Genomic DNA, 26,699 nt, shown 5'->3' with positions numbered 1-26,699 from the left:
CAGTACTTTGCTGTTCATAATAGTCAAATCCCACACACAACAGCTGAAGCAGGAACTTTCAAGAGTATTGTGAAAAGTTTTGCATTACTTAAAAAACTCCAATAAATTGAATTTCATAAATATTGGTGTTAATAAGGGCATTTTAAGGTTTTATAACTTATTGGTGTGAGTATAGCTGACAGTGCTGTCCCATTAATACAGAATTTATTCAAACAAACATATAAAGCAGAAATGGTTCTTGACTAAACAAATGTACAATGAATATGTGAAATGAATAGCAACTGGCACCCTAATTAGCATGTCATTTTAATTCTGCTCTTAATTACTGCTTGTGATGACCCAAATGTGGCTTTGCAACTCAGGACTTTAAAGGGAACTAAAATGATTAGTGCTTAAAAGCAAACAAAACACACACAAATGCTGGGAATAAAAATCCTCAGATTCTCCTTTTCCTTCTTGTCCTTTGGATAAGGCTGGACCCATATGGAACATTCTAGAACGACATGTTAAGCTAGTGAAGCAGAGTGACTGGTAGGTGGGAGTAAATATGGCTTGAGGAATGTAAGTGGTTAGAATTTGCCAAGAGAAAAGGATAACTTTGACCATCCTTGACAGAAGTTTATTTAAGAATGTGAAAATCCACAGGTGAAAAGAACCTTCGTAAACCAGAAGACATGCCAGCCTTTGTGGCGCATGCCTGTAATCCCAGCAGCTCAGGAGTCTGAGACCTGAGGATCGAGAGTTCAAAGCCAGCCTCAGCAACATGAGGCACTAAGCAACTCAGTGAGACCCTGTCTCTAAATAAAAAATACAAAATAGGGCTGGGGATGTAGCTCAGTGGTTTAGTGCCCCTGAGTACTATCCCAGGTACCCTCCCCCCCCCAAAAAAAAAACCCACATAAATAAATAAAACCAAAAGACATTCACAAACTTGGAACTATCTTATCTGTTTTTCCCCTGGCTCCCCAACCCCTCCTCCTAGACCCCTAGCCCACTCTTTCCTGCTTCTGCCTTCCTAATTCCTGGAATTCCTTGGGTTCCTAAAGTGACTGATAAGAACTGGTTGGAGCCTGAGATTCTCCGGTTCTTGGAAGCTAATACACCAGCCTGACACTGTTTTATAGATGCTAGTAGAAGACATGGTACTCCTGGGTCAGAAATAAAGGCCATTTATTACTCACAACAGCAGTAGTAGCAGCCAGAGTATCCAGCATTCTTATATATCAGTTCCCTGAGCCCTAATTCCTATAAGGACAATACAAAGAGAGCCATGTGATAACTGCACACAGTGGTTTGCTTTACAGGAGAGAAACCCTGAGCCGTGGGAACCAAATCTCTTCTAATGTGCAGTAAGCATGCCTGTCCTTTGCTGTACAGGGAGACACTAGCTCTCTCTTCTGTGGCTATTCACTAAATGAATATCCTTGAGAAGATAGTGCAGAACATTAGGGCAGTCATAAGTTACTTTGGTCCCAAGGTATGCAGAAGTACTGGGGACTCATGGAGAATTCTCCAAACAATGGCCTCTGCTGTTTCTCCAGTGCTGCCTTTGATCAGTATGAAAGAGAAAGAAGAATTTCACAAATGGCAGCCAGGTATGGTTAATTCCATCCATGAACTTGTTCAGAAGATCTTTTATAATCTTTCTATAGATAAACTTGGTCATCCTCATTTAAGAGTCGCATGTTTGGAAATAATGAGCTAACTATTTTTAAATGGCTAATAGGGGTTGGGGATGGAGCTATGTGGTAGAGTGCTTACCTGGCATGCCTGAGGCCCGGGCTCAATCCCCAGCATAAATAAATAGGCTAACAGTTATTAAGCCCTTACTGTGTTCTGCACCACTGAGAAGTATGTTGTATGACCTCACTGTACCTCTAGGAGGTTATTATGGGCAGGGGCAGAACCCCCATTTCTTATGATGAGAAAGCTGCTTCATAGCATTCAGCCATCGGTAGCAGACATTCAGACACAGAATGTCAGGGTCCCAAGCCAGTGCCAAGGTATACTGTTTCTCCCTTTTCCATTTTCTTTCATTTAGAAGCTTTTGGGGGTGGTGAGGATGTTAATAGTGGTTTTGAGGTTTTGTTTCAACAAGTAAAATTAGTGAAACGCTTGCAAGTAGATAAGATCAAGAACACCCAAATGGATATCTTATAAACAGCATCACATTAATCCTCCACATTAATCCTACAGTCTTTTCAAGGGAAATGGTGTTCCTGTTTTATTCATGAAGAAATGGTAGCTCAAGGAGGTGGTGAACTTTATTGAAGACATATAACTGACTAAATCAGGAGCCTGGGAGCCAGGGACATCCTATGTGGCCATAAAACTCTCCCAGTTGTCAGTAATGTTCATAGGTGGACCCTGAAGTGCCCTAAAATAGCTCAGCTTCATCTGAAACGGAAAAGAACATTTTAATAATAGGTTCACTGTAGCTTGTTAAATAATTCCATTTCTTTGAAAGGCTGAGCACATATGTGTAATCTAATCACTGCATTGACTAACCTTCAGTTGCTCTGAGGGTCTTTATCTTGCTTTCATAATATTTCAAGTGCTGTGGAGCTTCACACACTTGGGCCATTCATGGCCTTCCAGCAGCCTCTCCAGATTGCCTTCTTTGCCCCTCTTCTCCTTTTTTTAAAAAAAATTTTAAAAATAATGAGTCAGGGGGCTGGGGCTGGGGCTCAGTGGTAGAGCACTTGCCTCACACATGTGAGACACTAGGTTCAATAATAATCATCATAATTTTCATCATCAAACCTCAAGGCTTCTTTATTCAAAATAAATATCATGTAATTTTGCTCTTGTCCTAGTCCTAAACCAAAAAAAAAATGGTTATAAATGCATATCAGCAGATATAGGTAGATCTGGAAACACACACAGACAAATGTAATTTTCCCCCAGCAGGTTGCCTTGGCAACCATTCCACTAGCATCTTCTGGCAGACATTTGAAGCTTGGCTAAGGTGTGCATGCTAATTGTATAGACGTGCTTAATATTGTCCATTAACATAGCAGTTCCCAGATTCTTCCAAATCCTCATAAGGGGACTTTGTGCATCGTGAACATTTTAAATACCAGCAAGACAGGAGCCTTTTAAAGTGATTTCCTGTAGTGATTTCCTTATAAATACTCTAGTTACCACCATGTTGCACTGTCAAAATTCTCTTGTTCAGTAGCACAGGGTACCATGTAAAGCTTAGCAAACACATTCACTGTATTTACATGTCCATGTTATTGTCATTATGTATTTTACCATATCTGACAAGAATAAGAATATTCTTTGGTTTATGGATATGTATTCACTTTTATTGGAGAGTTTATAAAAGTTGAAACCGTGGTTTTTAAAATGCTTTTAGCTATATTTAGCATCATTTTGGTTTTCAGTAACTGTTTCAATTCTTATTCATTTCGAACAGTCACATTCTTTTATTTTAAAAGTTCCCACCAAGATAAGTAATTGTATTTTAGTATAGTGCTTTATAGCTATATCTAAGTGATTCCAGATACCACATATAGAAGATTAGGATTATGTCACTTTAGCCTGTTGTCCAGTGTATATTTATTAGATGAGATCATAGGAACATTCTGTCATTAATTTTGCTTGTGAACACTTTGTTGTATATGTAACTTGTATGTACTTAACTTGTACAGTTAAATCAGTAAGTCCAGCCATGGTTTTCACATTATCCAAGGATGTTTACCTAAATAACCCTTTGACTGGATGCAAGAATGTAGCTACTTTATATTTGCTTTTATAGCATAACATGCGTATGGAACCAGCCCGAGAAAACCTCATTTTGTAGCAAGTATAACAACAGAGTTTGAACTTCTGCTGTTGAACTGGTTTCAGTGCCTGGATAGTTCTAACAGGATCCTTTGCCAGAAAGTTTATATTTTTTATTTCCATTATAGAGTGTTTAAAATGAAGAAAGCAGGTGCCCCATCTCTTGAAAAAAAATTGTATATGTGTGTGATGATGATGATGATTAATTGTTGTGCTTCTATGAATGTTTATTGTGTGTTTCGACATTCTTGGTAACTTGGTGTCGTTAATTAGAAAGTGTTCATGGGATGATCATCAGTTTGATTCTCTTACAAATTTCTCATGGGAGGGGAGGGATCCGCTCGCTCACTAAATGATTACTCTAAAGTATCCTTGTGTCCCTGCCAAAACAGAATTTTATGCACCAGAGGGACAGAGGAGGAGGTTGAGGTGACAGAGAGTATGTTGTTGCACAGCCTGTGAAGACTATGATGGCGAAAAAAGATTCTAAGCACATGTCAGTAGCAGGCTATTGGCTGCCTGCATAGATCTCTCCTCTTCCCAGCTGAAGCTGTAACTGTTGAGTCTGCCACATGGCTTTTCACCAGGCTGGGAGTGCAAGTCAGCCGCCAGAGATGGGAGAATACCCAAAGGCACAAAACAGCTCTCTTGTTCTTGGAGGCTGCTGCAGCAAAGTCAGCTCCCACAGGCTTTTCAAGTGAGTAGAAAATCAAATGGGTGTTACAGAGATTGCAGTCCTTCTCTGAAAATTAGGAAACACATTGAAAAGGAAACCTTACCAGAGATGGGGATTTGGTAAGGAACGCTGGTGACATCAGATCAATAGAGAAGTTTAGGGCAGCTCGTGGAATCAAAAGCAAAGGTATCTACATGGAGGACAGCTGTACAGGGGTAACCAGGAAGCCAAGAGAATTCCTGTGCCCAGCAAATATGTCCTTCTGAGGTGATTCTGGCTTGACCTTTCTCTTCTGGATGACAGAACAGGAATCTTCATCTTTGCAGAAGATCATCTTGCTTTTAGAATTAAATACACTCTGGGTATTTACACACAGGCCTATAATCCTAGCAACTTGGGAGGCTAATGCAGGAAGATTGCAAGTTCAAGCCAAGCCAGGGCAATTTAGCAAGACCCTGTCTCAAAATAAAAGGATTAAAAGGATTGGTAGGGACTGGTGATGTGGCTTAATGGTAGAGCACCCAGTACCACACACACACATACACACACAAAGAAGAAATATTAAACACCCATAAGGATGCTTTTGTGATGCTAGGAATTGACTTTAAAGGAGTCCTGGGGTGTACATGTTGTAGCAGATTTTTTTTAGCTATATTATATGTTATATATTAGTAACTAATACATTGATATAATAAGCATATAACATGACCTGCTAAATAATGTTATATGGCAAATAATTTATAGGTTTAAAAAACATGAAATTTGCTTGGAGAACACAATTCACAAAAGTTTGAAAAATTTTAAATTTCAACTTTAAAAATAAAATTGAATAGCATAAAGTGCATATGTACTACATGAGACTGAAGAAAATTAATTCCGGAAGTGCTCTAGTGAAACAATGTGCATCCCAATTTTATGTGATGACAAAGTAGAACCAACCTTGTATGTTTGTAAGAGAACTAAAGCAAGTGGATAGAAAGCTGCCCCTTCACAGGTTAGGCATCTTAGAATTGGGCTTTAGTCGCTGTATAAAGACATGGGAATTCCATGCCCATGTCTGCTGTTGTATATGTCTACAAACATGGACCTTAGAGCAAAGGTCTGTAACATTTTTTAAAACAGCCTCTCGTTTTGAAAATGTTTTTAAGTGATTAAGTGATCTTTTATTGTTTCATTGAAGAGATGAAAAGCCATTGTAGCTCCCTTAAATTGGTGTTAAATATAGCTAATGATAGTGCTGGAGGCTAAGTATACTGACTTCCTTTCCATCCACTGCCCTGATGTCAGGCATCCCCCAAAGCTCCGGGCAACTGAATATCAGAGCCCTCCTTGCTCTGCCTGGGGGAAATGAACTCTCTGTCAGGCCCTTACAACCAACCCAGAAAATCCTGGGTTCCCCTTGAAGGTGGGTTGCTGTGGAAACCAAAGGAAAGGAAAAATTAAAAACCCACGATAAAGGCCAATCTGAGGAAATATAAAAGGGAACACAAAACACTCAGAGGGAGCTAAAAACTTCACCGAACAAATAAACAAACAAACAAACAAACAAAACCCAACAACTGAAGTCCACAGACATCTTGCCTTCCCTTCTGAGATAAAAGTCAGAGTTTGTTAGAATAGATGTGAGAATTGAGAAGTATAGGGTACTCAAAAAGCAGGTGAATGTTGTGCTTTCAGCTCCGTTCCCAGTAAAAATCACAAAGGGTTTTATGTTCCGGAATATTCCATATTAGCACGTGATTTTAAGAGAGACAGAGGGTGTTTGTTCTGGAGTTTGGATGAGAAGTTATGAAATAAATGCATTCTGACATTAAAAGTCACTAAAGGTATTCAGCATTATTTGAAGATGAAGAGGGGGAGGAGAAACTAGGCCTGCTTTATTCATGCCTTTTCCATGTCGTCAGGCAGTTTTCTCAAACCCTGACGGAGGGAGTCTTCTATGTACCATAATTCTGTCCTCTTGTCCCTGCAATTATGTTTGTTCTTTACTTGCTACTTAGAGGTCCCTTCTCCTAAGCCAACAATTTGAAACAGTCTTGTTGCATTTAGTTCTAAATCTGTGGCAGTTAAAAAGGAAATGACTAAAAGATAATGCTGGACTAAAAGATAATGTTTAGTTTTCTACCCACAAAGCAAATGCTCTTTGTACTACTTAAAATGGACTAGTTTGTACCCACAGAGCCAAACTCCTTGCGATTGCCAAGAGCCAAGGAGCTCTGAATCATGCTAGAGGAAGAATTCCTGAGTGCTTGCTGCTTCCTTCTTGGCTCTGCCACTGGCTGATGAAAATTCAAGACCACTCTAGAGGCTATGAGTGAATTCCCGATCATGAAATAGTTCACTGAGTAACTGTGAAGCAGGAAAAGGTCTGAGCACCACCCCTGGCAGGTACACCTATAGTGAGCAGGCGTGCAGGGTAGAGTCCATGAGGAGTGTTGACCAAGAATGAAGGCTGGGGCTGGAGGAGAGCTGGCAGGTGCAGTTTGAAGGACATGGTCCTCAGCCTTGTGAAATCATGCCAGGATGGCACTAGAACTGCGAAGAGCAAACAGCACTACCCACATTAGCGAGTGTAAGGAGAAAAACATTCATTAACACTTTTAGGTGGCCCAAAGAATCTGGGGGAGGACAGGGCGGGAAGCCAGAACAGTTCCAGAGCCATATGGAGGGACTGTTCACGTGGCACTTTTGCTGTCCGCAAACCAGATACCTAGTCCAAGATCACTTTGGTCAGAAAAACTTAATTCCTGCTTCTTGATTCTAGCACAAAGACGTCAGACTAGCACAGCCAAAATCCATTCCTTCTCCATCTTAGCTACTAAGAAGGCTGGGAACATGGGTTTCTGGAACTCATAGGAACACCCTCAAATGGGAGAAGTCTATTTGAAAAGATGCCCAGTTGTCCACAAGACTCGTCTGCGTGTCCCCCATCCTTCTGGTCACGGCCTCACTTGTCATGTCTTCCAGGAAACATTCTCCACCGAACCCTGTAACCCATAATCAGGGTCAGTATGTGTACAGCTCCTTCCCAGAAAGCCACGTCCATACCATTGAAGCATGGTCCTGCCACATCCTTCTGTAAATCTCTGGCTGTCACCCATCTCAGTGGATGCTTCCAGATCTTTGTTCTTTCCTCTTGATTTTGCACACTAACCCCAGATCTCATTAGCCTCTTCTTTTTCACATTGACTAACCCTGTTTCATCCTTTTCCTTTTCTGGTACCCACATGGTCTGCCTTTCTCCCCACCAAAAACTGTAAACTCTAAAAATGGAGCCATATATCTTTTTCTTTCTTTCTTTTTTAAATCTCCCACAGCACCTAATATCATGCTAAGCTTACAATAGTTGATTGGTAAATATTTTCTAAGTACAGTTCGTTAATTATCTGAATTGATTAATGCTTTTCAAAAGTATCTTGGTAGTAACTACTTAAAAAATAGTGAATAAGAAATAAATGTGGGCTGGGGATGTGGCTCAAGCGGTAGCGCGCTCGCCTGGCATGCGTGCGGCCCAGGTTTGATCCTCAGCACCACATACAAACAAAGATGTTGTGTCCGCCGAAAACTGAAAAATAAATATTAAAAAAAATATTCTCTCTCTCTCTCTCTCTCTTTAAAAAAAAGAAAAGAAAAAGAAATAAATGGGCTGGGGTTGTGGCTCAGCAGTAGAGCATGTGCCTAGCATGTGCGAGGCACTGTGTTTGATCCTCAAGCACCACATAAAAAATAAACAAATAAAAATAAAGGTGTTGTGTCCAGCTACAACTAATACACACACACACACACACACACACACATATATATATATATATATATGAAATAAATGAAACAGGGACACTTAGGCTATGTTCCAATAAAACTTTATGGGAAAATGTATATCCACAAGACTGAGATCCTAATTAGAATAAGATATATTCCATGCTTGTGTAAATATATCAAAATAGATTCTAATTTCATGTATAACTAAAAAGAACAATTTAAAAACTTCATAGACACTGAAATTCAAATTCAAGATCATTTTCTTGTGACACAAAATATTATTCTTTTGATTTTTTTTTTTTAGTCATTTAAAAGTGTAAAAATCATGTTTGGCTTATGGACCATTCAAAATCAAGCCATGGGCCACATTTGGCTTGAGGGTTTGGCTGCAGTTGTTCTCCCCTGCTACAGGTGATGGGAAGGGGACAACTAAAGTGGTTCAAGGTCAGCTCAGTATTTTAGCTAGTTCCCCCTGACTTCAGTGGAACTTTAAGGATTAGGTTTGAAGATGGGGACAATTTTTTTTAGAAAGACTGAGCAGCAGTCTGGAAGATAGATGGTGAGGGCCTGAAATAGAGTAATGTCAGCATGGATACAGAAGAAGGGCCAGCTTCGAGATGTGTATTTTGGAATCAAAATCAGCAGGACTTGGTGATGGATAAGGAGTGAAAGAGTGATGTCCCCGTTTCAGTGTAATAACAACTACCACAGTGTCCTACAACTCTCACTAACCACAAAGAAACAGGGTACATCTTAATGCATGCTTAGGTTTGGATCCCTTTATAGGCTCTTCTTTTTATCTGCAAAAGGAGACTACTGTTAGTAATGCCTCTCCTGGTCAGGTTTCTCCTCTGGTTGTCTCTTAGTAGTAGTAATTTCGTTTACTGTTGAATGAATAGTCTCAATGTTACTCTTATTAAAATGATACCCCAGTGGTCTGTAAGAATTACCCAACCATTTTGACATTTTCTCCTGTTCTGTCTCACCAAAAGAAGGTGCTAAGTAATTGCTTCCAAAGTATATAATTACAGAACATAAGCTAGGCTCCCCGTATTAGAAGAAATTGAAGTGATAAAATCTTGGACTGATTAGAGTAAACTCCCTCTTTCTCTGTTTATTCATGAATCCTTTTTTTTTTTTTACAAATCTTTGTGGTTTTTGCCTTCTCAGCAAACTTAAAAGGATTTGAAACCTAATCCCAATTGTTAGTAAACGTTACATTTACATAAAATTACATAAATCATCAATGAAGCCCTACAGAGCTCTTCCCACTTGCCCTCTTTGAGAGGATTTTTGCCATATGAATATTATGAAAATGAGTTTAATGTTGTAATTTAGCTTACTATTTGGAGACATGGAAGACCAATTTCAGTGAGAAACTGTGTGTGGTATACCTTCTGCAAGTCTGCATGAAGATACATGGATAAAATTGGAGAACTGACTAAGTGTATCAGGTACCATCACATCCTAGATTTTCACATTGTCGATTTTATCCTGCACCAAGCATGTATTTCCCTTCTGTAGTGGCCAGAGCCCTTTTGGGGCTGTTTACCAGCAATGCGGGAAAGGATGAAAGACCATTGTGTTTGTTGTCCAGCGTGTTGAGTGGATAGAACCTGTCTCTCAATTATCTGTTGGAATAAACAGGAAGGAGTTAAGAAGGAAGCTGTGGATGACAGGCAGTGGCTTTGAAGAAAGTAGGAAATTATTTAAAGTAAAAGGCAGACCTCTAAGAAGAAAAGTCCCCAGTCACAATGACCCACACTGAGGGTGTTGACCTAGATTGTCTTAGCGTGGCCCACCTTCCGCCTCTTATCACAGGTATGGCAGTATTGATATTGCTGCTTCTTGATTCACAACAGCTGTTCTCTTTGCTTCTTCTGTTTCTAGAAGTCACACTGAAGGTGCACGTCAGCGACGCCAGTACCCACCAGCCCATCGCAGATGCGCTTATTGAGATCTTTGCCAACCAGGTCTCCATTGCCTCTGGCACATCAGGGACAGATGGTGTCGCTTTCGTCAAGTTCCAGTACAAGCTGGGCAGTCAGTTAATCGTCACCGCCACCAAGCATGCCTATGTGCCAAATTCTGCCCCATGGAAGCCAATCCGATTACCTGGTAAGGTGTTCTTAATCTTTGTCTAAAACAGACTTCGTGGTATTGGCAGATGATGCCGGAGTCAGAACAGAAGTGGTTTTGAAGGTGTAAGTCAGACAGTCAGTAAAACCTGTGTGTTGATTTTCTGCTTACCTTTTGGGGCCCCGTTAGGTGTGGGGGGGGGGATGGGGTCAACTTGTGAAGCTGGCTGCCATGTTACATACACACAGTGGAATCAGAAGCTTGAGCATTTCTGCTCATCTGCCCACCACTTCACTTTGCACCATGATAACTAGTAGGACTATGTGTGTAACTGGGCTTTAGCGCACAATGTCCTCATCAGCTGCTGGGGCCTTCTTCCTCTACTGTCACACCAGGGGCCCAAGTGCAAGGATGTCCAAAGGTCTTTCCCCTTTCCTATTGGTCACACAGAATAGTGTGTCCACTGCCAGGAGCAAAGACAATGCCTAACACAGCTTCAATTCAAGGTAGGGTAGGTGGGGAGTGGCAGCCACTGGGCCCCTCTGTCCTTTGACCTCAGACTCCACCTGGTACCCAGAGCATACTGTATGTTGACACCAAGACTGGTGAGTGGCAAAGCTGGGGCTGAGAGTCACGACAGCACAGGCTTTAGAAACCGACTGATTGGGCTCTGGTCCCCTCTGCAGAGGAGCCCTCTAGCTCCCGTGCCAGTTCCGTAAATTGGAGCTAAGACTACCTTGTGGAGTGGTTCTGACCAAAAATTAGTCACCACAGGTAAACTACCCTACAGCACCCAGCACAGTAGGTGGTCAGTAAGTGCATAGCATTGAGGGCAGTGCCAGGAAAAATACCCATGTCAGTGCTCAGCTCCATCCTGCAGCATAGCCAAATACACTCCTTGCAGGGACCCAGCTGCCCTGAGGATGTGTGGCCACACCTAGAAGAGCTTTTTCTGCTTTATAAAGCCCCAGTGTCTTCTCAAATTCGTAAAATTCTTTGTATATCAATTTACTTTTATAAAGTACCTACTATATACCAGACACTGCCCTGGGCACCAAATCTGGAACTCGGCCTAGATAGTTTCAAGTTTGATTATGAAGTCAGCCATAGAAATGATTTCCATCACACAGGGTGTTTTTAGTCAGGATTTTCCAGAGAAACAGAACTGATAGGTTATCTAGAGACATGGGGAAAAGGGGACTTACTAGGGAAATTGCTTCACCTGCTGATGGAGGCTTAGAAGTCCCCCAATAGGCCATTTCAAGCTGGAGAATCAGGGAATCCTGTAACATGGCTCATTCCAAGTCCGAAGGCCCCAGAATCAAGAATTCCAGTGGCATCTCAGTCTTAAGCCTCTGTGTTCACAATGTTTCCATAAACTGATCAATACATAACTTTGTTGTATTTGTGTTTCTGTTTAAAAATACCTTATTTAATATTTATTGTTGGCTAGCATGGTATGATTCCCAAAACCTAAAAGCCAGAGAACCTGGAGTTCTGACCTCCAAGAGCAGGTGAAGAAGGACATCCCACCTCCAGAAGAGAGTGAGCAAGAATTTGCCTTTCCTCCACCTTTTAGTTCTATCTGGGAACTCCCCCCCACCCCCCACCCCCACACACAGTAAAGCAGATCTTTCCCAGATCATCTACTCACTGGCCAAGATGACTGAGCCTAAGCATTGTAACCAAGTGCCAAAACACCTGGATTTTCCTTTAGCAGAAGAGGATGTATATGCTTAGTGTCTATAGAAGCTTTCAGAATAAATAATGCAATGATTGAGAACAATTAATGCTTTCCACCTGTCTTGGCATCCCTTAATCCCGTCAAGTTGACATACAAAGTCAACCATCATGCAAGGTCAGTACTCAGATAAATTTATATACAGACACCCATATAGGATGCCAGGGGAAGAGGCTTAACCAGTGCTTGGGGGGAATGAACAGGATTTCCTGGAGGAGACAGTAGGGGTGCTGAGCCTTGAGGTTAATAGATACCAGCATCAAAAGATGATGGTAGAAACAGAGAGACAGGACTCAGCCATTCAGTTGGGAAGCTGCCTTGGGAGTCTGTATTTTAATAAGCAACCTTATCACTGCCACCACCAGATACTTCATGTATAAAAAATGTTCACTAAGTGTTGAGATCACTGAGTTATGGAAAGTGGATTTGATGTTAATACAATTGAGGTGATCATTTAGGAAAATTTAAGAGAAATATTGAGCAGGCAGCATCCTTGAAAGGCCTTGGAGAATGGATGGGAAAGAGGTAAGGTAGAAGAGCAAGTAGAAGAAACTAGAGTTGAACCTCAGATTTCTGGCTGGTGAAACTGGACAGGACCTGCAAGGGGAGGCAATAGGCTTAGAAGACCATGCCAGGCTCCCCCAAGCTCCAGGTGCAAGCAGAGGTGGATGGAGACCCTAAAGGAGATCAGGGAAACAGGAGGAGAGGGACAGGTGTTGGAGTGGTGGCTGATGATAAGTTTAGTGTAATATATATTTGGTTAAATTGCCTCTGGGGATACCAAGTGAGCATAACCAGCCTTCAGTTTGAAGTGCACTGTGGTTCCTAGAGAGAGGTCTGGGCTAGAAGTTTAGTTGGAGGATATCAGAAGTATCCAGATGAGAGTCAAAACTATGAGGTGTACCAAATAATGGAGGACTGTGGGCCTGGGACAGAACCCTGAGAGCAAGCAAAAGAGGAAAGGACATATTTATTAGGTTCCATCTCACAACAAAGAAACACGGTTGACTTCATTATTTTCTATACTGTGAAGTCACTGGAAATAATCTAGGGAAAATTTAGACAGTATCTGCCTGTGTTAGGTGAACAGCCACACTAAGTCCAGTCAACTGACATTATTTGTGGAAGTTACAGTCTATAAAGTTGCCTCAAAGATGGAGTTAGCACATACTGAACCAGTGCTATGAGGGAAGCACAGGGTATGTTTGTTCCTGGAGCCTCTGCTCACAATGTTGTATTTGTGTTTCTGTTTAAAAATACCTTATTTAACATTTGTTGTTGGCTGGTTAACATTGGGCTCATGGCCCACAGCACTGTAGCTGAAGCAAGCTTTTCTATCATGCATATTTTCTCCATAAGGCATATCCCAACCTTCTCTCACTAAGAAACCTAGACAGCACTTCAGTATTAAGCTTAGGTCCATTTTCAGTAGTGAAATCACCAACAGAAAGTGGAAAAAAATGTGAAAATCTTAGCAGCTAAATAAATGGAGAAAAGGACACTTAGAGATGAGAGCTGAAACAAAATGCAGAGTGTCCAGTGTCTCCACTGGAAGTGTGTGCATTGGGAGAGTCACATCTTTAGCTACTCTTTCCATAGGCGTGTAAAACACCAAGAGCATTGATTTTAAAGTGACAAGTAAATTTTAGCAAGTAGGCACATTTGCAGAGATGGAATCCATGGATAATGAAGATCAACAGTGCTCCAGTTTTATTAATTTTGACTATGTTGACATGATGATTCTTTGAGAAAAAGAAACCATTTCCATGATATCCATTTCCTTAAATGAGTCAAATAATGGCAATAGTGTAGTTTAATTGGAAGAATTTTGGATGAGGCATGAAGACACCCAGTGCCAGGCCCGCCCGCCCCTAGCCGGCCCCACATAGCTTGGGCCTATCAAGAGTTTCTGAGCCTGTGTTTCTTAGTTCTAAAATGAAATTGATTAAACTGGATAACTTTCAAGCACCTCCCCTGGTCTTTGATTATTTTATTCTGCTTGGCTTTTCAACATAATAAAGATACTCTTAACTGAAATGAGACAGGAAGCAACCAAAATTTATATGAGCCTCTTGTAAAAAGCAGAGTAGATTATTGCTTTTGTCACTTTTTTTCTTTTGTAGGTCAGGTCTTAACACTTTTGGTATTTCAGATAATTGGGCAAGGAAGAGAAAAGAGCCAGGAGCCTCTTCTAAAATTAATATGAAAAAATCAAAACTAACAAATGTTTTCTATACTGTGTGCGCACACAGTGTTTTAGTTTGCATGAGCCTCCTTATGAGATCTTGGAGTGAATTTCTTTTTTCATCCTTAGCAATAGTTCCTAGAGGATGTGTTGAGTTTTTTCCCCTTTCATAGAAGTGGGTATAGATTGGGGACTGGGGAGCCTAGCATAGAGAGAGCCCTCTTCACCTTTGGCAAACAGGAAAGCACAAATTTAACTACATAAAAATCCAATCCATCCACTGAAAACTGTCACTCTATATCTGAATTGTTTCCTTCTCAACAGCCTTTGTCTCAGCCAGAGTTATTACAGTGATCCAGGGCTGTTGCAGTAGCCTCTGGCCAGGTTAATCTGCCTCCCCCCCTCCCCCCGAAAACCACCCACTATGCCACTGAGCACTGCATCTGAAAATGCAATTGTCTAGTTATATTATATGCCAGCCTAAAATCCTTGGGCGGCAGCAGATGGGAGTAAAGATGACGAGCAGATCCTCCCCGCACCCCGCTGCTATCGCTCCTTGACCTGCCTCTTGGTCTGGCTGCCTTGGGCGGTTGTCATTCCCTAAAAGAGTCTGGCCTCTCTGTGTTTGTCCAAGCTGCTATTCAATTACCATCCCTCACTTGGCAAGCTTGTCTTTTGTTTTATAAAGCCCACCTGGACTGCTTTCTGTTCTTCCTGCCTCTTCCAGATGAAGTTAGATGTTCCTTTCTCTCAATTTATCAAAAACTAAGGGTCTGTGGGGCTGGGGATATATCTCAGTTGGTAAAGTGCTTGCCTTGCCTGCACAAGGCCCTGGGTTCAATCCCCAGCACCAAATAAACAAGATCTAACTTTAAAAAGGGGGTTGGAGGGTCTGGTTGGGGGAATGGCTCAGTGGTAGAGCACTTGCCTAGCATATACAAGTCCCTGAGTTCCATCCCAGCACCACAAAAAAAAAAATCTACTTGATGTGAAAAGGACTTCTGGGCATCAGTCTGAGATGGGTAGAAGTACCATCTGCTTGAAACTCCTGGGGCCTCTCTGCCACTTCCCACCCTGGGTACTCAGTGGGTTTGGGAGGCCTCCTGCTCCAGGAAGCCCCTGTCATACTCAGCAGGTTCAGCAGGATCATTATAAGAATCATTTTTTTCCTCTTTTGAGAACAGTTTGCCAGAGCAGCTGCCCTATGTACCATGTTTAGGGGAGAAAAGTTTTCAAAACACACTGCAGTGGTTGGTCACGTAACTCTTGAAGGACATGCCCACAGGTAGTTCAGAGCTCAGGGACCCCCGTGCCAGTCAGACAGAGTGTTCCGGGCCTAGAAAATGCTTTAACGCTCTGGGCGAGCTCTGGGCCAGAGCTGCACACGGAGAGACAGAGTGTGGCACTGCAGCATTTGGAGGTGAACTATTTCCTACAGACATACCCTCCACAGGGGTCCTGTCCGTTCTTCCTTGCCACTAGGTGCCCTATGCCATTAGACAACAGGGTTAGTGTTAGAGGTTACAATAATGAGGATTTAACCATGTTAGGGCTCCTCCCGCTAATGGAACCACCCATGGCCAGGCAGGCAGGCGCAGGCAGGCAGAGGCAGAAGCTCCCAAAACCCTTTGTTGTAGCAGTTTCTTCTCATTCTTCCTCCCAACCATGTCTGAACTTTGAACCCCTGAGGTAAATTCTCTTTTCTGTTCATTTTGATGTTCAAGATGTAATTCATGTGCCATAAAATGCACCATTTGTGCAGCCACCACGTGGCCCCTGGTTCCAGCCTTTTCCACCCCCACCCAGAATCCCATCCCCTGACTTGCTGTTCCCCCACCCCTTCCAGCACCTGGCAACCACTCATTTGCCTTCTGTCTCTTGGATTTGCCTTTCTGGATATCGCATATAAATGGAATCAGTGTGTGGCCCTTTGTGCCTGGCCATGTTTGTGACACTCCCTTTTGCAGCTGCAGAGTCCTGGTGAGTCACCCTGACCCTGCACTGCTCCTTTATGTAGTGCTGGACATGGGGGGCAAAGGTGTACCCGTACCCACCCATGCCGATGTCCACGCCAGGGGTGTCCCCCTGCCCCCCAAAGCAGTTCTCCAACTCACCACTCCCTCTGCTGTGGCTGCCTCCCATCCCCAAGTGCCACTGCCCAATGCTGTAGGGAAAAAGTCCAGATGGAACTGTCAGAGGACACAAAACTCAAAGCACAAACACTAAACACGGGGCTTCCTTTGAAACCCCTCTCGCTCCCTGCTTTATGCCACCAGTCCTTCACGCAACCTCTGCATGGGGCCCGGCGATCAGATAGATCTCTTGGTCGCCACTGGATCCCGGCTCCTGAAACATGTCTGATATAGGAAAGGCTCAATAAACGTGTTTAGAATTCATTAAACTTAAGGATGCTGGGCTAGGGACTTGGCTCAATAACACAGCACTCATGTAACCAGAGCCTGGGTCCTTGGGTTCCATCCCTAGCACTAAAAACAAATATGCAAACAAAAACACTTCACAAAGCTCAGCCTCACCCACACTTGCCCTACCAGCACTGAATAGGCAACAGGCAGTGTGTTTTGAGCAAAGGGCCTGAGATCACCCCAACTTCTGTGACTTAAACCACCACTTCCCCCATAAAACACTCCCCACAGTGACCAATCCAAAAGTTCCTGGCATGTCTGTACTACTTCCTGTTTATGGATGAATAATATCCCCTTGTGTGTATATAATACACTTTATTTTTTCTGTTCATCAGTAGACAAACATTTACCTGGTTGTTTCCAGAGTTTGAGCTCCAGAGTTCAAAGCCTGGCTCCTTGCACTTATCAGCTAGGTAATGAAGGGCCCATTATTTCCTCACCTTTAAACCTGTTCCATTACCTGTAAAATGGACATGTTAGTAATAGCTAATAACACTTGAGAGAGGTGTTTCAATATTTAGTAGACAAATGGCCAAAACCAAAGGATTTAGAATAATGTCTGCCTGTTATAAGGGCTTGGGAATGTTAATGATTATCATTATTCTATAATGCATGTTTTTTCTTATATCTGTACATTCTACCAAAAAATGTATAAGCTTCATGAAATTTGTTGTTGGTACTTAAGCAGTACTTTTTAAATGGCATAAGTTCTCTCATGTTATTAGATTCCAGGATATGGGGCAAATATTCTTTTACCATGAGGCACACATGATCTAAATACATATTTAAAATTTTTTTCTTAATATTAATATCTAACATTACATATTCTGTGCTTATATAGTGTATGCATTAAGTTTTTAATATATTCCTAGTGCAATGAGGCCGTTAATTTACTAAAAAACTTTTAACCAAATTTCTCTTTTGATTATTGTAGGGCAAACAATTTGTATATAAGAGATTGTAATACTCTTGTGGTATTTTGAAGGGCTTTTACTAATCATCTTGAAAAATCAACATTATCGATTGATTTGACATCAGAAAATTAAAAGAATGCAGAGTACCTAGAAAACTAGAGGGGCCTTTGGATTTGAATGTCAGAATAAACTCGTGTCCATCTTTGTTCCTGCAGTATTTTCTTCGCTAAGCCTTGGCCTGCTTCCAGAACGATCTGCTACTCTAATGGTCTATGAAGATGTTGTCCAAATAGTATCAGGATTCCAAGGTAGGTTTCATATTTAAAAAGGGAAGCAAGAGTAACTTGGGGGCCGACTACTCAAATCTCATGAGGGACCCCACATGTTGTTGGATGGTCACAGAAATGAATTTATCCAAAACTGAGACATAACGTGTTTTGTCCCGGTGAGGTCACAACACATCTAAATTTTGGCTAAACTACCACTTGACTGTAATCTTATTTCTGTCAGACCTATCCTTTAAGTGTGTGAAGGGAAAAAGGGGATTGTCCTCCATCTTCTCTCCTCTCCAAAGGAGAGATTGTTAATTTTGTCTGCGTCACAGTCCAGGGCACACCTGGCTGCATTTCCTAGTGGGCATGGTCAATCTCAAAGGCTAATAAGTGTCCAAATATTGCTTTCTCTTCTCCGTTGTCCCTTGTAGGCCCCACAGAGTAATTGATAGCCTCTGCTCTTTTCCTCCAGCGCCATCTTTGACACTGGTTCCCTACAGGAGAAAACATGTCATTTCTTCCCTTTCCATCTGTCCTTAGTGAGGTATTTGTGACCAGTGCTTAAATCTGTAGGATCCAGAGTCATGGCCACACTGTATTGCATCATGGCTGTCTGACATCCTTGTCACCTCTTCACTGTCACCTGCCAGCCTCAAGTATCTCCTCTCAAGGCTCTGAGGGGTTTCATGAGGGATTGCAGAGTCCCTGTCATGTGTAGTCTGTAAGCAGTCATCCTCCTCTCCCCATGTAGGGGTGTGTATGACCTTTTCTCCTCTTCTTATTTCCATGAGTCAAATGCAATTACAGTGAAGCTGACCCCCAGCCCAAGTCACTGCCAGTCACTACCCCTCTGCCTGCACTGCCATTTGCACTGCCATTCCCAGGTGCTTCCTCGGGTCCTGGTGAGTCTCTGCAGTTGCCCCCAGCTAGCATGCTGGTCTGCAGTCTTTGCAGCAGGATTGGAGCTGAAATACAGAAGAATCAACTAGACTTTGTGCCTTGAGTCTCTCCCTCTCTGGCCCCCCTTTACCAAAGAATAAAATCAGTCTCCTTCCTGAGGACCCACAGGTCTCTGGGATCTGGACTCAACCTCCCTTCTAAGTGTTCTTCTCCCTCATGTGTTCTGTTCCAGCCTGAGTTTCTTTTCCTATTTTCTGTGTGGAACATCCCACCTCACCTTCCATCAGTGGGTTTAGAAGTGGGAAAGAATAAATTCCATCTTCAGATCCTCCCTGGACAATAAGGCTAGCTTCAATGTCCCATACTCCAGGTCCTTCCTGTATCTCCACTGGAGATGAGAGTTGTGCCAACTGCCTTGCCTTGCAACCTCACCTGCCAAGGGCTTTGGATCATGTGACTCCAGGCCATGGTGTCTGGATCTGGAGCAGACACCCAGCATAGGGGTAGCCATTCCATAGAGTGGCCAGGGCTTGGGACCTGGCTGAAGTCAGCAGCTCTGGCCTCTCTTCCTTTTACCCAGACTGAACTAAGACTCCAGGAGACGTAGGAATTGCAGCTGACTGGTTCTGAGGTGCAGGCTGGGCCTGTGCCCTCGCCTGTGAGCCAGTTAGAACAGAAAGGATGAGTAGGAAGAGGAGGCCATTTAGAAGCAGGTCAGAAGGAGGCAGAGCTGGGTTAGTGGAGTCTTGTTAATGGCACTGGAGTGAGAGGGAATCCCACACAACACTCCTTCCTGGTCATCCCAGAGCTGTCCTCAGCCCAGGGCCAGCTGGGCCAGCTCCTGCACTTTCAATACCCAACGGGTCCTGTCCTCAGGTGCCCACAAGCCCCGCTATCCCTTTTTGTTCCTCAGATCCTTATAAATAACCCACCAGCCAGGGGCTCTGGATCCTTTAACAACTCCTCCTTGTCTGCCAGGCTTGGTGGCACACTCCTCAACTAAATTTAAAACCCAAAGGGCAACAACTGTGTTTCACCATCTTGGTACCTCCAGGGTCTGGCCCTGTGCCTGCCTTGTGACAGGTACCCAGTGAGTAATTCACTGATGGAGTAAACAAATACAAAAAGACAGCCAAAGGCAACCGCTTTTTTGAACCTCCTTATATAGACAGCTTATTCCATGGTCAATATTTTTCTTGGTTATGAATGCTAAAACAAAATGCACACTCACACCCATGCATGCACACACACACACACACACACACACACAGTATTGAATAGCTCTTTCTCTCTGGAGCAAGAAGTGTGATCAGAAAAGTAAACCCAAGGAGGTAAGTCATTCAGGTAGTTTTCGTTAGCAATTAATTTATTTAGTCTATTGTATCTCTATCTCCTGTTGCTAACCAGAAATCAACTGAGAATCATTTCTTCCTTTTGTAATCCCATTTCCATGCCAGCTTCTTAAAATTACAGACGTTTTGTTAATTTTCTTAACTTACCCTATTTCATGAGTTTAATAACATTTACTTGTACTATTCCTTGGCATGGCACTATTATAATAATAATGGATGGGTTGCCAGTTGGAAGGAAAGCACTTCCAATCTCCAAAACCAACATATCACTGAATTTATGAAAGGTATATTGTTTTTATTCTCAAGCTGGTCCTATGTGGTTGCATTTATTATTTTTTCAGCGGGTTTAGAAGAGGGAAAGAATAAATTCTTGCCTGCTCAGAAATGTGAAGTGCTGTAAACCCGTTTATTTGAGCGTGTTGCTTGGAGGGTCTGATGTGTCAGACAAGCCTGGGAAAAGGAGTAGGGAGTATGACGGTGGATCATTTGTGAAGCTTCACGTGGAGCACGTGCTGTGTGAGATGATGCTGCATTGTTTGATGTGACACTAGAGGAAAAGCTTCAAGGGAATGAAGGCTACTCGGGGAGAGATGGCGATGGGAAGAGAAGGGGAATGGACGCATTGTTCTCCCCAGGCAAACTCTCAACGCTGCAGGTGGGGTTTTGACTTTAAAATGGTGTCAACCAAATAAGATAGAGAGTAAACTCACAGTAATGAGAGTTTTTCAATGAAAATAAAATGATGATCTGCTTTCTTCCTTCTGTGATAGATACTTTGTGATATTTCCAAAAGTCTGTTCTGATTCATCAATAAAACAGTTTCTCATCAAACTAAGTAGGATTCTGTACATGCCTGCAAACATCCAAGCTACAGTAAATGCATGTTTCCAATGGAATTGGCCTTAGCAGTCATCACTCCTTGCATTTTAAAAGTAAAGGAAGTGGTTGTCTTGTTAGTGTTGGTATTCTTTTATAAAGAAAGCCTGGAACAGTCTTATAACAGTGAAGAGAAAGAGTGGGGCGGGCAACTGAGTAACTGGTCCGTTAGAGGAATTTCCCTCCGCAGAGGCTGTACATGAAAATGTGCTCTTTGTTGTAAAATGCTGGCAAATTGATTTGTCAGTGCAATGAGAAGAGAATGGAAGAAGAGAACATTGAACTGGGGACTAACGTGCAGCTCTGCCTTTCAGAGGCCTGAGTGCCATCCTGGGAGAAATGACCCAGAATGTGATGACAGTGAATAGGAAGATAAGGCAAGATGCTCCAGACTGCTCCTGGCTGTTCATCTGTCAACAGGCCAACTGGCACCACCCAGACCAGCAGTCTCCATCCTTGGCCGGGCCTCTTCACTGTGCCCTGCACAGTCCCTTTTCTGTTCCTCAGGACATGTGCCGAAGCCTCTCCTGCGCCCACCTTCATGCCCCATCTCTTAGCAGTGACTTTGCTGATTGTTTCAGAGTGAAAAATCAAGGCCTTCGGGGCATGGTGGCTTCGGTCCCCTGGCTTCTGCTCCCTCTCTCACAGGGACCTGCTCAGATTTCTTCCTGCAGTTTGTCTGCCCCACTGAGTCCCTTCACATTCCCACTGGCTCCATTCCTCATCTTCTCCTCCTTTGCAACCTTCCTCCCTTTGTGCTGGATCTTGCATTGTTCTCTTCTAGTTCTTTCTCAGCTCTCAAGATTGCTTATGTCTGCCATTTAAAGAGAAGCCCTTCTTACACCTTCCTCAAATTACAGTCTCCTCATTTTCTTTCCCTCCCAAACTGGAGAATCTCCTCTTGCTTGTGCATTACTTCAGGCTCCCTTTTACTTGGCCCCAGGCTATTCTTTAGAAATTTCTCTTGCTGAGTTTAGCGGAGCTGGAATTGCCAGATCCAACAACCCCTTTTCAGTCCTCCTTCTGATTGACTTCTGCCTGGCTTTAAACCCTCCCCATTGCTTCCTTCTTGACTCTCGTTTCTCCTTCTTTACCATCTCTGCCCATCACTTTGTTCCTTTCTTCTCACCTCCCTCAGAGGTTCTTACTTCCCTGCCTATCACTTAGTCCAAAAATGATTTTCAACTCGAGACACCTCTTCTGTGTCAACCCCCCAGTGTCGCTGTCTTTATTTGGAGCTTTATCATTTCTCACTTGAGCCACTTCATAGCAGCCTCAGCATTAGGCCCTCCCTACCCATAGCCATTCCCCACCTGCTATCAGAATTGGGTAAAAACAAATATCATTGTTTCACTCCTATACCAGGAACTCCCATGACCCTCCCTGCAGGCCCACTCAAGTCCAGCTCTTGAGTGGCACACACTGTGCCCTTCACAAGCTCATCCTCTGCCCCTGGGTTCCAAGTAGTCTGTGCTTGGTGCGCACATTTCCTTAGCCTCTGGGCATGTGCTGGCCTGTCAGACATCTCTCTGTCTCTTCCCATCTGCCTCCTCACATATTCCAGAACTTAGGACACTATGATTAGTAAGCCATTTCCACATTTGCCTTCTCGACTCTTGAGTCCAGGAACACAGAGGCTTTGTACTTTACCTCTTTATATCTCCTGTGTCTGTGATGCAGGAGACTCTCGGCAGGTTTGGGGGATCATTGTGCAGATTCTCAAAATATATAGAGAGTGGTTAACCAATGGGGCATTTAGCATCTGGGACATTTTGGATGTCCCATCTTGAGGGCTGCTACTGGCATCTAGTGGGTAGAAGCCCAAAATGCTATTAAATGTACGACAGTGCACGGGACAGCCTGCATCCCAACACAGCATTACCTGGCCCAGAGCATTGGTGATCCTGCTCTAGTTGGAATTAGGGTAAAGCATAATTGGAATACGGCAAGTTGCCGAGTATAGCCCATCTTCTCATTCACTTCTGTAAGCATTGCTGAGCATCAGGTGTGGTCAGGACATGGTGTAGTGCATTCCACAGCACACCTGTCTTTAAAGAAGAGGAGCTGGTAAAGTAATGCTTATCCTGCACCTTATCCTGCTCCTGAGGCACTGTAGGGCACTTTACATGTGTGTTCTGAACTAACACCACAACAACCATATTAGGAGATGGATATGATTCATTTCCATTTTAATGATAAAGAGCATGAAGGCCAAAGCTACTCACTGAAAAGGTGGTAGAAGAAGGTCCTAGGCCTGGAGTTAAGTGACTCTACCACCCATTTTCTTCTCTCATAGTGTCTCTGATTAGGGAGATATACAAATATCCATATAAACATGGCACAAGGCACAGTCATGTTTGGACTATCCGGGAGACACAAATGGAGCTTAGAGCTTGGGATGGGGTCAAGAAAGGATATGGAAAGAGGTGGCATTTGAGAAGCATTTTGGATGATATGTAAACTGTGAGAATAGAAACGGTAGGCAGAAGTCTCAGACATGAAGATGAGCATGAAAATACATAGAAACACAGAATTGTGTGGTCCTTTTTGGCCAGATAACTGGGGGCTGATTGGTAATTGAGCATCTATTTTGAGGTAGGCATGGGATAATAGAAAGGGACACAGAAGTTTGAAAAGATTTATGCCTCTTACAAGCAGAATGACTTTGGCCAAGTTGTTTAATTTCTTTGGGCTTTAGTTTCTTCACCCATAAAGAGAGAAGAGAGTTCCTTCTTCACAGGGTTGTTGTAAGTATTGTGTGTGTGTGTGTGTGTGTGTGTTCTTTACCTTCCCCTCCTCTACACACACAAACACACACACAACACACACACACACACACACATAGATAGATAGCATATATATATAGAGAGAGGTATAGATTGGTGCTTTAGAATTAAGAATGTATGTTATAATTTATAAAGTTATATAAGTTATATATCACACATATGTATATATGTATGTGTATGTATATAACATATAACTTTATAAATTCTTAAGCACCAATCTGTGCCTCTCACTTGAAAAGGAAGTAGTAGTTTTGGTCTCTAGGACATGATCGATGTGGTATCTTAGAACAATCTGTGTGTGAGTAAGTGAAAGGATCAGTGTGTATCTCGGAACAGAAATGGGGTAAGACTGAGGCAGGGGGACAGTTAGGAGAACCTTACAATAGTTGAGGAAAAGCTAACAGAGGGTAACAAAGGGTGGAGGCAGAAAGGGAGGGAAAGATGATGTAAGAAATGTTGACAAAGGCAGATTGGCCAGTCTTGGCACTTGAGTGAATATGAAAGATATTAGAAAAGGAAAATGATGATATTGACCTGGAGTCAAAACTGGATGTTGGGAAGGATGTGGGATCATTAAATGAGAAAGTCCATGATGATTTTGGAGTGCAAGATGGGCATCTGGGTAGAAATACCCTAGAAGTAAAGGAGAAATGGAGATGTGGAGGTTAGAAAAGAGTTCCGGGCTGGAGAGGACAGTGATGGTCAAGGTTATAACAATGGAGGGAACCCACTGAAGAGAGAGTAGAGAAATGGCAGAGCCATGAAAGCAGCCCCTTAGGAACCATTTCATCTGGAGGCAGGAGGAAAAGAAAAGTACTTGCAAGGGGAAAAGCAGACTCTGGGGAGAACTAGTGTGCAGGGCTATGAATGCCAGGAAGGAGGGGGTTCGTGGGTGGGGACAGCGAACAGTGTGGACCATTGTGAAGAGGTCGGTGAGGATAAAGACTAAGAAGTGGTCATGGGGTTTGTGGATTATGCAGTCAACATTTCTAGCATGTGTTGAGGGTAAACACCAAATCATTGGAGGCTGGGTAGAAGTCACTTGCTTCTGCGTATAACAGAGTCAAAGTAATGTTTGATTGTGATTTTTCTAGATGGGGAGGAAATGAATCTAATTGTTGGTGAGGGAGGAAAAGCCTATAGACAAAGAGGTTTGGACAAAGGCAAGAATTGTTGGTGCAGCCACATCTTACAATAAACAAGCAAGCTACCATAGGGGTAGGGGTTGGGGTTGACCTTGGAGGAGAGAGAAGTGCAGAGAGGAAGTGGAGGACCCAGTGTTTTCAGCAAAGTCAAATCTAAACATTTTGAGGATGAGGATGGAGCCCTAAGTGTGAGAAGAACAGGAGAAGTTTCAAACAGCTGCTGTGAGGAATGTGAAAGAGGCAAGCAGGGTTGACAGGCAGGCTGGGACACTCTTCAGCCCCATTCCCACCCAGTCATGTGAAAATTTAGCAGCTTTAATGCGTGAAGATAGGACAGCCATAACCACTCCCCCAACCCACATATACCCATTTAGAAATGTTTAGGCTGTGGCTTAGAATAACCTGTGCCCTTAGATTCCTCAGATGTCTCTATCATTTCACCAGTCATGGGTTTGGGCTGCAGTCAGCTGGGGGAGCATGCTGGGCCCCTCAGCAGACAGTATCTGTGTCATGGCAGCGACAGTGAGTGTCAGAGCCACTGGGCCAACCACTTCCTTCCTCACAAACTTGCCCTAGCATAGCCCCCTAGATATCTCTTGCTCTAGCCACAACAGAGAGGCCCCGAATGTCTGTCCAAATTCTCCTGCTCAAGGAAGGGAGGGGACACAGAAAAGGGAGGGAGAATAGAGAGATGCATCTTCCATCCAAATGCATGATGTATGTGATCTGCTCAGGAGTAGAAGGAGGGGAGAATGAGAATAGGAATGATTGGGAATGAGGCCAAAGCCCCCCAAGGTCTGTGGTCTCTAGGTTCCTGGCCAGCTCTGAAAGGCCTAGTTGGTCAGTCTGTGTCTCTCCCTCGTCCACCAGCAGCCTCCCCTTTCTCTGGTCTGTCTGAGTAGGTTTCTGTCCCTCACCCGCACAAGGATCTCAACCCTCGTGTCTCACAGAGGCTGTGTGCCCAGATCCCACTCTGTTCTGTATCTGCCAACCTGGGCAAGGCCCAGCTCCCCCTTCACCCTGTCACCTGTAGGCACACCATTCTTTTCTTCCTGTTCGCCAAATCCTTTGTTTTCCTGGTGTGTGAAGCCCAGGCCCCTACTCAGCAGCGTATAACTAATCACAGCATTATTTTGACAGAATAGCAGCAGAGAAATGCATGTCCCTATTGTTGAAAAACTGAGAAGCCGTGACTGCTGGTATGTAGTCAGGGTGAAGAGATGAAAAGGGAGAAGGCTGACTTGGACTTCCTACCTGTGGTGGGGCTGTGCAGCTTGTGTACAGCCCAGGGGAGGGAAGGGGTTAGGAGCAAACTGCTCCCAATAGGACACACGGCCTTCCTGGGGACTGTGAGGAAGCTGGATTCATTGCAGACCAAGGAAACAGCAAGAGTGAGAGATGAGTATTCAGAAGAATCAAAAGAAAAGAAAACCTGGCTAAGAAAATGGAGGAAATGTTGAAAAATACAGATGCCCTCGCAGAGCCTGGTATATCGCGGTGCGTTTGTTTTAGGGATGTTACAGGATGTGGACGGTCTGCAACTGGACTGATGGATGTGTGCAGTGAGTTTCAGTGGAAGTGACCTGAGTGAGATAGGACCGTCGTGACTTTGGGCACCTGGCTGCAAGGGTTCTGAACCTGGGCCTGTGTTTCACAGAGGACAGCCAGCCAGAGGACGGATCATATCAGTGATTTTTAGGAGGTGGAAGGAGCACTGTGACCGTCCACCACTGAGGTCACAGGTAGCCAAGATGACCCTATCCAAGATATAATTTTTTATCAGTCCTTTGGGCTTTCATGGT

General features: G+C 43.3%; 1 protein-coding gene across 1 annotated transcript in view; it reads left to right on the top strand.

The window, feature by feature from the left end:
* Positions 1 to 26,699, top strand: part of Fam171a1 (family with sequence similarity 171 member A1) — a 117,038-nt gene that overhangs the window by 55,982 nt on the left and 34,357 nt on the right. Inside the window, exons 2-3 of the mRNA XM_046448364.2 lie at positions 10,115 to 10,342; positions 17,782 to 17,874. Of these exons, the coding sequence (XP_046304320.1) occupies positions 10,115 to 10,342; positions 17,782 to 17,874 (321 nt within the window). The remainder of the gene's footprint in view (positions 1 to 10,114; positions 10,343 to 17,781; positions 17,875 to 26,699) is intronic.

This window comes from Marmota monax, unplaced genomic scaffold, assembly GCF_021218885.2.
Source record: "Marmota monax isolate L192 unplaced genomic scaffold, Marmota_monax_Labrador192_F-V1.1 WCK01_AAM20220418_F8-fsc00066, whole genome shotgun sequence".
Classification (NCBI taxonomy): domain Eukaryota; kingdom Metazoa; phylum Chordata; class Mammalia; order Rodentia; family Sciuridae; genus Marmota; species Marmota monax.
Note: the sequence above shows the minus strand (reverse complement) of the source record. Positions and strands in the feature narration are given on the sequence as shown.